This window comes from Salmo trutta, chromosome 12 (genome assembly GCF_901001165.1).
Source record: "Salmo trutta chromosome 12, fSalTru1.1, whole genome shotgun sequence".
NCBI lineage: Eukaryota > Metazoa > Chordata > Actinopteri > Salmoniformes > Salmonidae > Salmo > Salmo trutta.
The window spans coordinates 36,911,708-36,925,731 of record NC_042968.1 but is presented as its reverse complement, the minus strand read 5'-3'; the positions used below and the strand labels follow the sequence as shown (position 1 = coordinate 36,925,731).

General features: G+C 46.6%; 1 protein-coding gene across 3 annotated transcripts in view; it reads left to right on the top strand.

The window, feature by feature from the left end:
• Positions 1-14,024, top strand: part of LOC115203477 (UPF0606 protein KIAA1549L) — a 148,075-nt gene that overhangs the window by 79,749 nt on the left and 54,302 nt on the right. For all 3 annotated transcript variants that reach the window (XM_029768170.1, XM_029768172.1, XM_029768171.1), the window contains 2 exons: positions 1,082-1,250; positions 6,070-6,129. In XM_029768170.1, coding sequence (XP_029624030.1) covers positions 1,082-1,250; positions 6,070-6,129 — 229 coding nt within the window. The remainder of the gene's footprint in view (positions 1-1,081; positions 1,251-6,069; positions 6,130-14,024) is intronic.

Genomic DNA, 14,024 nt, shown 5'->3' with positions numbered 1-14,024 from the left:
TGGTCCCAGCAGGGCATTAATAAAGTTATATGGTTTTGTATTGTATACACATTTCCTAATACATAGCCTAAATCTCTAGGTACTCTTATCAAAGCTTCCCACCACTGATCAATTATTTATTGTTTGTATCAGGATAAGGTAAGACCCAGATGCATACCGTGTTGAAGTGGCAATGTTTATACAGCAACAGGGGCAAAGGTACAGGAAGGCAGGCAGGCTCAGGGTCAGGCAGAGGTCAGTAATCCGGAGACGGGGCAAAGGTACAGGACAGCAGGCAGGCAGAGTGGTCAGGGGGGTAGAGGGGGTGGAGACAAGCACAAGGACAGGTGAAACAGATCAGGGCGTGACAGTTTGGACATTGGGATTTTAGTCATTTTACTTGAACGAACAGTTGATATTTATACCAGACTTGTGTTGATGCTGTGTTGTGGCTTATTTTACATGTTATGACATTAAACTTCAGTACAAACAAATCCAAAGAGTCTAAATATGGGTCGTCTGATTGGTCATTTTGATGATGTGTGGCACAGTTTGTATGGATAAAATCTCAAAGCATTTTGCACCTACCATTTTCACAGACACAGCTCTGCAGTTGAAGAGGTTTGGCACTAGCAAAGCAAAATGCAAGCTGTGTATAATTGGAGCATAATTATCATTCCTAAGTGCATTGTTCGTGTGCCATTGTAAATATAAGCTGTTCTCTGATCTGAACTGATGTGTTTAGGGAGACAATGTTTGTGTTGTTTTAATGAGCTTCCTAGCTGCCGTGTTAACATGTCCACTATATTATGTATGTATGTCAAGGTTTAGTTTTTAGTTTTTGTGTAGTTGACGTTATAAACACTTTCACAGTGGCGAATGGCCAGTTTCACTCTTGACAGCCGTTTTATTATCTTTATGGATTGAAGCATATTTTTGTTATGCTAATTATGCCAATAGATTTTATACCTCCTTTGTAACTTATTACACATTAAAGTAGATTGATCTAAATTAAAATTATGTTGTGCAACTTTGTCTCTATGCCCCTCCTCTCTCTCTCTCTCTCTCTCTCTCTCCCTCTCTCCATCTCCCTGTCCTCTAGATGCTGAGTGTGTCTCAGTCAGTGGGTTCTCCTGCTGTGTCTCTGGTCTACATGGTGAGGAACGGGACCGCCCCTCTCAACGGCACCGCCGCCTCTAACCTCCTGGGTCAGCTGACTGCCGAGATGGTCGGCTACTTCCTGTTCTACCCACCGCTGGTCATTGCTGAACGTAAGTGCCCTAGTGCCTCCTCGATGCCCTCCTAACACATCCTCATGATCCACATCAAGTGTCCCCAGAAACAGATCTAGAATCAGGTTACCCCCTCAATCCTAACCTTTACCTTTATTGGGGTTCAAATACAAAACTGACCTGAGATCAGAGTCTACGTGCCAACTTCATACTACTCCCTAGACACCCCTGTGGGTTTCATATAGCCTGCATGACACACTTCTGTCTGGGTATTTATAGCAGTGAGTAGCATGGGTCTCTTCAGAAGAAGGACTGAGGTACTGGAAGGACTTGTATAGAATAACGTGGACGAGTGACGTTCCCCAGCCCTTTGAGTAATTGGATGTTTGTGACTGTTGCTCGGCCATGTTCATGACTGTTGCCCTCTACAACGATGCGTTTTTTTAATGATTGAGTCACTGTACTGTAAGCTCTGGATGCTAAGGTACAGCTAACCCCCTGCCTCCTCCTCCTCCTCCTCCTCTGTAAGCTCTGGATGCTAAGGTACAGCTAACCCCCTGCCTCCTCCTCCTCCTCCTCCTCTGTAAGCTCTGGATGCTAAGGTACAGTTAACCCCCTGCCTCCTCCTCCTCCTCATCCTCCTCTGTACGCTCTGGATGCTAAGGTACAGCTAACCCCCTGCCTCCTCCTCCTCCTCCTCCTCTGTAAGGACAGGACGCTAAGGTACAGCTAACCCCCTGCCTCCTCCTCCTCCTCTTCTGTAAGGACAGGATGCTAAGGTACAGCTAACCCCCTGCCTCCTCCTCCTCCTCCTCCTCCTCTGTAAGGACAGGATGCTAAGGTACAGCTAACCCCCTGCCTCCTCCTCCTCCTCTGTAAGCTCTGGATGCTAAGGTACAGTTAACCCCCTGCCTCCTCCTCCTCCTCCTCCTCTGTAAGGACAGGATGCTAAGGTACAGCTAACCCCCTGCCTCCTCCTCCTCCTCCTCCTCCTCTGTAAGGACAGGATGCTAAGGTACAGCTAACCCCCTGCCTCCTCCTCCTCCTCCTCCTCCTCTGTAAGGACAGGATGCTAAGGTACAGCTAACCCCCTGCCTCCTCCTCCTCTTCCTCCTCTGTAAGGACAGGATGCTAAGGTACAGCTAACCCCCTGCCTCCTCCTCCTCTGTAAGGACAGGCCACATCTAACTAGGCTGCTCCAGTGTTCCCTCCCTATAGCAGCTGTGTATGTTAAAGGACGAATGAGCAGTCACAGGGAAACAACGGTCCTAGAACACTCTTCTAGTCTACCGTCTGCCTGCTCCCTCCATTTGAACTGGGAGAACGAACAAACTAATGCACTCCGATCAGCACAGAGAGAAATGCCATTCTGAGACGGTGGTCCAAGATGTTCCCTGCATCACAGACAGTTTTCCAAACATCTGGGAGGAGCAGCACATACTTCTCCTCCGAAACTCACACCTGGGTCACCCCTCACCCTTGATCCATGACTACCCAGGATGCACTTGGGGTGACCCATGTGACCCTGTTTACGAGAGGGTTGCGCCACGGGGCTGTGCTCTGACATACAGTACATCTGCTAACATCATTACTTTATCATTAAGGGGTGGGCAGATGGCTGCTTGGTTTACATTGGACAGCATTTGAATCCAGATAAGAAGCATGAATGTTAATGAGTGTTGCATTGACCCTCCGATTTGTGCTGTGAATAAATCAAGTGATGAGCATAATATCCTATGGGGGGGAGAGAGAAAGAGGGGGGAGAGAGAGATAGAGCTAGGGAGAGGGGGGGAGACAGTGTAGAATGGTGAGTAAAATAGAACAAGAGGAAGAAGAGGGGAGCGAGAAGCAATGAATGGAAGATAGGAAGCAGATTCAGCAGAGGGAAAGAGAGAGATGAGAGATAGTTTGCCCTGTTGGTTTAGATTCAGCAGAGGGAAAGAGAGAGATGAGAGATAGTTTGCCCTGTTGGTTTAGATTCAGCAGAGGGAAAGAGAGAGATGAGAGATAGTTTGCCCTGTTGGTTTAGATTCAGCAGAGGGAAAGAGAGAGATAGTTTGCCCTGTTGGTTTAGATTCAGCAGAGGGAAAGAGAGAGATGAGAGAGAGTTTGCCCTGTTGGTTTAGATTCAGCAGAGGGAAAGAGAGAGATGAGAGATAGTTTGCCCTGTTGGTTTAGATTCAGCAGAGGGAAAGAGAGAGATGAGAGATAGTTTGCCCTGTTGGTTTAGATTCAGCAGAGGGAAAGAGAGAGATAGTTTGCCCTGTTGGTTTAGATTCAGCAGAGGGAAAGAGAGAGATGAGAGAGAGTTTGCCCTGTTGGTTTAGATTCAGCAGAGGGAAAGAGAGAGATGAGAGATAGTTTGCCCTGTTGGTTTAGATTCAGCAGAGGGAAAGAGAGAGATGAGAGATAGTTTGCCCTGTTGGTTTAGATTCAGCAGAGGGAAAGAGAGAGATAGTTTGCCCTGTTGGTTTAGATTCAGCAGAGGGAAAGAGAGAGATGAGAGAGAGTTTGCCCTGTTGGTTTAGATTCAGCAGAGGGAAAGAGAGAGATGAGAGATAGTTTGCCCTGTTGGTTTAGATTCAGCAGAGGGAAAGAGAGAGATGAGAGATAGTTTGCCCTGTTGGTTTAGATTCAGCAGAGGGAAAGAGAGAGATGAGAGATAGTTTGCCCTGTTGGTTTAGATTCAGTAGAGGGAAAGAGAGAGATGAGAGATAGTTTGCCCTGTTGGTTTAGATTCAGCAGAGGGAAAGAGAGAGATGAGAGATAGTTTGCCCTGTTGGTTTAGATTCAGCAGAGGGAAAGAGAGAGATAGTTTGCCCTGTTGGTTTAGATTCAGCAGAGGGAAAGAGCGAGATGAGAGATAGTTTGCCCTGTTGGTTTAGATTCAGCAGAGGGAAAGAGAGAGATAGTTTGCCCTGTTGGTTTAGATTCAGTAGAGGGAAAGAGAGAGATGAGAGATAGTTTGCCCTGTTGGTTTAGATTCAGCAGAGGGAAAGAGAGAGATGAGAGATAGTTTGCCCTGTTGGTTTAGATTCAGCAGAGGGAAAGAGAGAGATAGTTTGCCCTGTTGGTTTAGATTCAGCAGAGGGAAAGAGCAAGATGAGAGATAGTTTGCCCTGTTGGTTTAGATTCAGCAGAGGGAAAGAGAGAGATAGTTTGCCCTGTTGGTTTAGATTCAGTAGAGGGAAAGAGAGAGATGAGAGATAGTTTACCCTGTTGGTTTTGAACCTCTGCCATTTGTAATTTTACAGTATTACAGTTTTATAGGGAGGTGAGGGAGGTCTCTGCCATATGTTGGCAGCGGCTGGCTCCACTCTTCAAAGGCAATTACCACAGTAAATAATTAACAGTGGGGGGTTTATCAGTGTGCACAGTAGAGCACCTCAGGCCCTGTTCAGACAGAGACGGCCCTAAATCTCACTCTCCACTTCCAACGCTACTGTTGACAGCCTGGAGAATTCCAGGGAAGGTCAGGGGATTTTTCAGACTGTTCATACATAGTTAGTTAGTTAGTTAGTTAGTTAGTTAGTTAGTTAGTTAGTTAGTTAGTTAGATATCAAATGTGGTGATGAGTTTTTAAGCTTGTCTTCTGTGTTTTCTTCCTTTCAGTGGCATGTGTATGTGTGTGTGTGTCTGTGTGTGTGTGTGTCTGTGTGTGTGTGTGTGTGTGTGTGTGTGTCTGTGTGTGTGTGTGTGTGTCTGTGTGTCTGTGTGTCTGTGTGTGTCTGTTTCTACATTTAAGAAGCCTAACTCTGTGCCAAGGTTTTAGTAAGGCTGTGACAGTTGATAATGTATCTAAAACCAGAATGTGGATGATAGAAAACCAAACATCTCATCAAGTAAAGAATCATCACAGCACACATTAGTTTGTTCAATATTTGATGAGTGTTTGACTTCTAAACTACTGTTTAGAGTACATGTTGTTTTCCTATATTCAACAAGGGAATCACACACAACCTGCTCCTTTAAATCCATCTAACAAATACCTTTCAGAATGCTGTTTTTCATCCCTAGGCCTAGCCCCTCTAACTTCAGCAGTGGAGCTCTGAGGTTTATGTGAAACATCATCACAGCATGATTGTGCACGGCTGAGACTACAGTATTGGACAGTGTTAAAGAGATTGTGCTGACAGCCCTGCAGTCGTAATGGGTAACATGCCAGAGCATCCATTGTTCCCCTACTCACTCATACAGCAGCAGCAGGTGATGTGACAGGCTTGCTAATCTTTAGAAATGAATAAAAGAACCCCCCAGACAGATGTGTAGAGGATGTTTGGGGACATGCTGAGAATGGAGAGAAGGAGGGAGGGAGGGACTAGTGCCAGCCTCACAGCCGGACGGCCATCTTAGGGCTGTTATCACTGCCAGTTTGTTTGTGACACCTGAACCAGATGTCTCTGTCTCTCTCACTCTATACAACTCTACCCCTGTCTCTCTTTCTGTACCGTGTCTGATTTCATAGGCCAGTGAAACAGCATTCCCCCAAACCACTGTGCCTGTCCCAGTACTTAATCAGCCAGGAAATATGTAACCCAGCTAAAGCCTGGGAAAGTCAACAGACAACCAGAAGAGAGGCAAAGCCCATGCAGATATAAGCTCTCACAGTGAGACACTCAGCCAGAGCTCTCAGTATAAGAAACTCTATGACACACAGGCATAATGCAGGTTTAAGTTGTTCCACTGCAAACTCTCAGTACCACTGCAGTGATGTTTTCACAAGGAGAAATCGCACCACTCAAAGTACCAATGTAGTTCTGGCCTGAGTCAAATTTATAAAGAACTTCACAGAAATGATATTGACTCACATAAAGAAGAAATGTCAGACCGGTCATGCTGTTCCTCTGTTCTTTTCCAGCGTTGGAATACCACAACCTCAATACCTCCATCGCTACCAGAGACTTCTGGGTAATCACAGGTAATTGTCTTATTGTTTCTCTCCTTATTGGCTTATTGAAGAGAAGCTCTCTAGTTGTGCTGCTGATACGTGTTCTGTCTATGCAGTCTTTTGTGCTTCATTTAACCCCTTACAGTCGTGGAAATGGGCCTGTATGGATTGGGCCAAATTGAAAAAGCATATGCATGACCATGGTACAGTCTTAGAAAAAAGGGTTTCAAAAGGGTTCTTCAGCTGTCCTCATAGGATAACCCTTTTTGGTTCCATGTAGAACTCTCTGTGGAAAGGGTCCTACATGGAACCCAAAAGGGTTCTACATGGAACCAAAAGGGGTTCTTCAAAGGGCTCTCCTATGGGGACAGCTGAAGAACCCTTTTGGGTTCTAGATAGCACCTTTTTTCCTAAGAGTGTAGCAATTGAAAGAGTAATTGAATTGTATGTGCATTTTACATTTACTGTACTTTTCACAGCATTTGTCAGTAACACCATCTGGAAATACTCTGGATACAATCAGTAGCATAATGAGAATATTCATTGAAATGTTGGAGTAGGTGCAAGATAAGAAAAACAAGGACTTACAAGGGTTTGAGTGAGAGGTCTGACTGGTGTCTCCATGAGGCCTCACACCTCTCCAAACTGTGGGTTTGAGTGAGAGGTCTGACTGGTGTTTCCATGAGGCCTCACACCTCTACAAACTGTGCACAGTTCCTGAGTAAAATCAATGCACATTTATGACTCAAGGAAAAAGCCTTTAACTCTAAGGTGCTTTATTGAGCTCTCCTAGCTTTGCCATTGAGAAAGTGAAGCAAGCACACTTGTAGTTTTTTGTTTGGAACCCAGCCCTGCTTCCTCACCATCACTTAATTACTGTTGTTATTTCATGAGTGCATTCAAGTGTGTATTCCACAACAAATGTTCTTCACAATACGACAAATATAGGCTCATTGTGTAATGATGCATGTCCTCCTTGTAACTGTGGATCAAACAGGCTCATTGTGTTCAGGACAACACGGTGTGATGCATGTCATCCTTGTAACTGTGGATCAAACATAGTGATCATAAACATTGATACTGTAAATGATGAGTTTTCTAATATGGAAATGTGAAGGGCACATTTGGACTCATGGGTGTGTGATTTGCTTGTATGACATCAAAGCGGTATATATTATAATCGTCAACGTGTCATCTTTCAGAACACATCGACTCCTCTCCATTTACAGCGTTTCCCTTCACTCAGACAACACATGTGCAGAAGTATCCCAATAGTGGGGGGGATGGGGGCAACTTGTTGTTTATAACACCACTTATCAATGACAAGATCTGGCATTTTCAACCCGTGTACGTCGTGACAGGGGCTGTGAGTAGAAAGGGCTAATACATCATCTGATGCCTAGACTCTGAACAGACTACCAGCGGCATGCACTATGGCGTATCGTAGCTGTTGTTGATTGATCGTCGATGCGGAGACATGGAGAAATACATCAATATTGTATATTTAAAATTATCTTGACTGATTGACATCATTGAACATGATGTTATGAATGCTTTTGTATAATTGCTGCCGCCCTCGTTAACTGTGTAATTCAATGAGTAGAAGATGAGTACAATCTTAGAGGTCACCATGACTACCCATTCTGTCACTGGAGTACAGAGGTCTTAAACCATGTGACTATGTTGTTTTACTGAACATCCCCTGTCCATTGTAATATACATCTACAAATGGGTCAGGAAAATACTCACTGGACCATGAACACCATTCTGTCACTAGTGTGCCATGACAGGACCATGACTCCCATTCTGTCACTAGTCTACCATGACTGGACCATGACTCCCTGTTCTGTCACTAGTGTACCATGACTGGACCATGACACCCATTCTGTCACTAGTGTACCATGACTGGACCATGACTCCCTGTTCTGTCACTAGTGTACCATGACTGGACCATGACACCCATTCTGTCACTAGTGTACCATGACTGGACCATGACTCCCTGTTCTGTCACTAGTGTACCATGACTGGACCATGACACCCATTCTGTCACTAGTGTATCATGACTGAACCATGACTCCCATTCTGTCACTAGTGTACCATGACTGGACCATGACACCCATTCTGTCACTAGTGTACCATGACTGGACCATGACCCCCATTCTGTCACTAGTGTACCATGACTGGACCATGACTCCCTGTTCTGTCACTAGTGTACCATGACTGGACCATGACACCCATTCTGTCACTAGTGTGCCATGACTGGACCATGACTCCCATTCTGTCACTAGTGTACCATGACTGGACCATGACTCCCTGTTCTGTCACTAGTGTACCATGACTGGACCATGACTCCCATTCTGTCACTAGTGTACCATGACTGGACCATGACTCCCTGTTCTGTCACTAGTGTACCATGACTGGACCATGACTCCCTGTTCTGTCACTAGTGTACCATGACTGGACCATGACTCCCTGTTCTGTCACTAGTGTACCATGACTGGACCATGACACCCATTCTGTCACTAGTGTACCATGACTGGACCATGACTCCCTGTTCTGTCACTAGTGTACCATGACTGGACCATGACTCCCTGTTCTGTCACTAGTGTACCATGACTGGACCATGACTCCCATTCTGTTACTAGTGTACCATGACTGGACCATGACTCCCTGTTCTGTCACTAGTGTACCATGACTGGACCATGACACCCATTCTGTCACTAGTGTACCATGACTGGACCATGACTCCCTGTTCTGTCACTAGTGTACCATGACTGGACCATGACTCCCTGTTCTGTCACTAGTGTATCATTACTGGACCATGACTCCCTGTTCTGTCACTAGTGTACCATGACTGGACCATGACTCCCATTCTGTCACTAGTGTACCATGACTGGACCATGACTCCCTGTTCTGTCACTAGTGTACCATGACTGGACCATGACTCCCATTCTGTCACTAGTGTACCATGACTGGACCATGACTCCCTGTTCTGTCACTAGTGTACCATGACTGGACCATGACACCCATTCTGTCACTAGTGTACCATGACTGGACCATGACTCCCTGTTCTGTCACTAGTGTACCATGACTGGACCATGACTCCCTGTTCTGTCACTAGTGTACCATGACTGGACCATGAATCCCATTCTGTCACTAGTGTATCATGACTGGACCATGAATCCCATTCTGTCACTAGTCTACCATGACTGGACCATGACTCCCATTCTGTCACTAGTGTACCATGACTGGACCATGACTCCCATTCTGTCACTAGTGTACCATGACTGGACCATGACTCCCTGTTCTGTCACTAGTGTACCATGACTGGACCATGACTCCCTGTTCTGTCACTAGTGTACCATGACTGGACCATGACTCCCATTCTGTCACTAGTGTATCATGACTGGACCATGACTCCCTGTTCTGTCACTAGTGTACCATGACTGGACCATGACTCCCTGTTCTGTCACTAGTGTACCATGACTGGACCATGACTCCCTGTTCTGTCACTAGTGTATCATTACTGGACCATGACTCCCTGTTCTGTCACTAGTGTACCATGACTGGACCATGACTCCCATTCTGTCACTAGTGTACCATGACTGGACCATGATCCCATTCTGTCACTAGTGTACCATGACTGGACCATGACACCCATTCTGTCACTAGTGTACCATGACTGGACCATGACTCCCTGTTCTGTCACTAGTGTACCATGACTGGACAATGACACCCATTCTGTCACTAGTGTACCATGACTGGACCATGACACCCATTCTGTCACGAGTGTACCATGACTGGACCATGACTCCCTGTTCTGTCACTAGTGTACCATGACTGGACCATGACTCCCTGTTCTGTCACTAGTGTACCATGACTGGACCATGACTCCCTGTTCTGTCACTAGTGTATCATGACTGGACCATGACTCCCTGTTCTGTCACTAGTGTACCATGACTGGACCATGACTCCCATTCTGTCACTAGTGTACCATGACTGGACCATGACTCCCATTCTGTCACTAGTGTACCATGACTGGACCATGACTCCCTGTTCTGTCACTAGTGTACCATGACTGGACCATGACTCCCATTCTGTCACTAGTGTACCATGACTGGACCATGACTCCCTGTTCTGTCACTAGTGTACCATGACTGGACCATGACCCCCCATTCTGTCACTGGTGTACCATGACTGGACCATGACTCCCATTCTGTCACTAGTGTACCATGACTGGACCATGACCCCCATTCTGTCACTAGTGTACCATGACTGGACCATGACCCCATTCTGTCACTAGTGTACCATGACTGGACCATGACTCCCTGTTCTGTCACTAGTGTACCATGACTGGACCATGACTCCCATTCTGTCACTAGTGTACCATGACTGGACCATGACTCCCATTCTGTCACTAGTGTACCATGACTGGACCATGACTCCCTGTTCTGTCACTAGTGTACCATGACTGGACCATGACCCCCATTCTGTCACTAGTGTACCATGACTGGACCATGACTCCCATTCTGTCACTAGTGTACCATGACTGGACCATGACTCCCTGTTCTGTCACTAGTGTACCATGACTGGACCATGACTCCCATTCTGTCACTAGTGTACCATGACTGGACCATGACTCCCTGTTCTGTCACTAGTGTACCATGACTGGACCATGACTCCCTGTTCTGTCACTAGTGTACCATGACTGGACCATGACTCCCTGTTCTGTCACTAGTGTACCATGACTGGACCATGACTCCCTGTTCTGTCACTAGTGTACCATGACTGGACCATGACTCCCATTCTGTCACTAGTGTATCATGACTGGACCATGACTCCCTGTTCTGTCACTAGTGTACCATGACTGGACCATGACTCCCTGTTCTGTCACTAGTGTACCATGACTGGACCATGACACCCATTCTGTCACTAGTGTACCATCACTGAACCATGACTCCCATTCTGTCACTAGTGTACCATGACTGGACCATGACACCCTGTTCTGTCACTAGTGTACCATGACTGGACCATGACTCCCTGTTCTGTCACTAGTGTACCATGACTGGACCATGACTCCCATTCTGTTACTAGTGTACCATGACTGGACCATGACTCCCTGTTCTGTCACTAGTGTACCATGACTGGACCATGACACCCATTCTGTCACTAGTGTACCATGACTGGACCATGACTCCCTGTTCTGTCACTAGTGTACCATGACTGGACCATGACTCCCTGTTCTGTCACTAGTGTACCATGACTGGACCATGACTCCCTGTTCTGTCACTGGTGTACCATGACTGGACCATGACTCCCATTCTGTCACTAGTGTACCATGACTGGACCATGAAACCCATTCTGTCACTAGTGTACCATGACTGGACCATGACTCCCATTCTGTCACTAGTGTACCATGACTGGACCATGAATCCCATTCTGTCACTAGTGTACCATGACTGGACCATGACTCCCATTCTGTCACTAGTGTACCATGACTGGACCATGACTCCCTGTTCTGTCACTAGTGTACCATGACTGGACCATGACTCCCTGTTCTGTCACTAGTGTACCATGACTGGACCATGACTCCCTGTTCTGTCACTAGTGTATCATTACTGGACCATGACTCCCTGTTCTGTCACTAGTGTACCATGACTGGACCATGACTCCCATTCTGTCACTAGTGTACCATGACTGGACCATGATCCCATTCTGTCACTAGTGTACCATGACTGGACCATGACTCCCTGTTCTGTCACTAGTGTACCATGACTGGACAATGACACCCATTCTGTCACTAGTGTACCATGACTGGACCATGACACCCATTCTGTCACTAGTGTACCATGACTGGACCATGACTCCCTGTTCTGTCACTAGTGTACCATGACTGGACCATGACTCCCTGTTCTGTCACTAGTGTACCATGACTGGACCATGACTCCCTGTTCTGTCACTAGTGTATCATGACTGGACCATGACTCCCTGTTCTGTCACTAGTGTACCATGACTGGACCATGACTCCCATTCTGTCACTAGTGTACCATGACTGGACCATGACTCCCATTCTGTCACTAGTGTACCATGACTGGACCATGACTCCCTGTTCTGTAACTAGTGTACCATGACTGGACCATGACTCCCATTCTGTCACTAGTGTACCATGACTGGACCATGACTCCCTGTTCTGTCACTAGTGTACCATGACTGGACCATGACCCCCCATTCTGTCACTGGTGTACCATGACTGGACCATGACTCCCATTCTGTCACTAGTGTACCATGACTGGACCATGACCCCCATTCTGTCACTAGTGTACCATGACTGGACCATGACTCCCATTCTGTCACTAGTGTACCATGACTGGACCATGACTCCCTGTTCTGTCACTAGTGTACCATGACTGGACCATGACTCCCATTCTGTCACTAGTGTACCATGACTGGACCATGACTCCCATTCTGTCACTAGTGTACCATGACTGGACCATGACTCCCTGTTCTGTCACTAGTGTACCATGACTGGACCATGACCCCCATTCTGTCACTAGTGTACCATGACTGGACCATGACTCCCATTCTGTCACTAGTGTACCATGACTGGACCATGACTCCCTGTTCTGTCACTAGTGTACCATGACTGGACCATGACTCCCATTCTGTCACTAGTGTACCATGACTGGACCATGACTCCCTGTTCTGTCACTAGTGTACCATGACTGGACCATGACTCCCTGTTCTGTCACTAGTGTACCATGACTGGACCATGACTCCCTGTTCTGTCACTAGTGTACCATGACTGGACCATGACTCCCTGTTCTGTCACTAGTGTACCATGACTGGACCATGACTCCCATTCTGTCACTAGTGTATCATGACTGGACCATGACTCCCTGTTCTGTCACTAGTGTACCATGACTGGACCATGACTCCCTGTTCTGTCACTAGTGTACCATGACTGGACCATGACACCCATTCTGTCACTAGTGTACCATGACTGAACCATGACTCCCATTCTGTCACTAGTGTACCATGACTGGACCATGACTCCCTGTTCTGTCACTAGTGTACCATGACTGGACCATGACTCCCATTCTGTCACTAGTGTACCATGACTGGACCATGACTCCCTGTTCTGTCACTAGTGTACCATGACTGGACCATGACTCCCTGTTCTGTCACTAGTGTACCATGACTGGACCATGACTCCCTGTTCTGTCACTAGTGTACCATGACTGGACCATGACTCCCTGTTCTGTCACTAGTGTACCATGACTGGACCATGACTCCCATTCTGTCACTAGTGTATCATGACTGGACCATGACTCCCTGTTCTGTCACTAGTGTACCATCACTGGACAGGTTTGTGTAGATGTGTAGATGAATCAGGTCTGGGCTGTGTAGATGATTCTGGTCTGGGCTGTGTAGATGAATCAGGTCTGGGCTGTGTAGATGTGGAGATGAGTCAGGTCTGGGCTGTGAAGATGAATCAGGTCTGGGCTGTGTAAATGTGAAGATGAATCAGGTCTGAGCTGTGTAGATGTGAAGATGAAGCAGGTCTGAGCTGTGTAGATGTGAAGATGAATCAGATCAGGTTTGGGCTGTGCAGATGTGAAGATGAATCAGATCAGGTCTGAGCTGTGTAGATGTGAAGATGAATCAGATCAGGTCTGGGCTGTGTAGATGTGAAGATGAATCAGATCAGGTCTGAGCTGTGTAGATGTGTAGATGAATCAGGTCTGAGCTGTGTAGATGAATCAGGTCTGGGCTGTGTAGATGTGTAGATGAATCAGGTCTGGGCTGTGTAGATGAATCAGGTCTGTGCTGTGTAGATGTGAAGATGAATCAGGTCTGGGCTGTGTAGATGAATCAGGTCTGGGCTGTGTAGATGTGAAGATGAATCAGGTCTGGGCTGTGTAGAT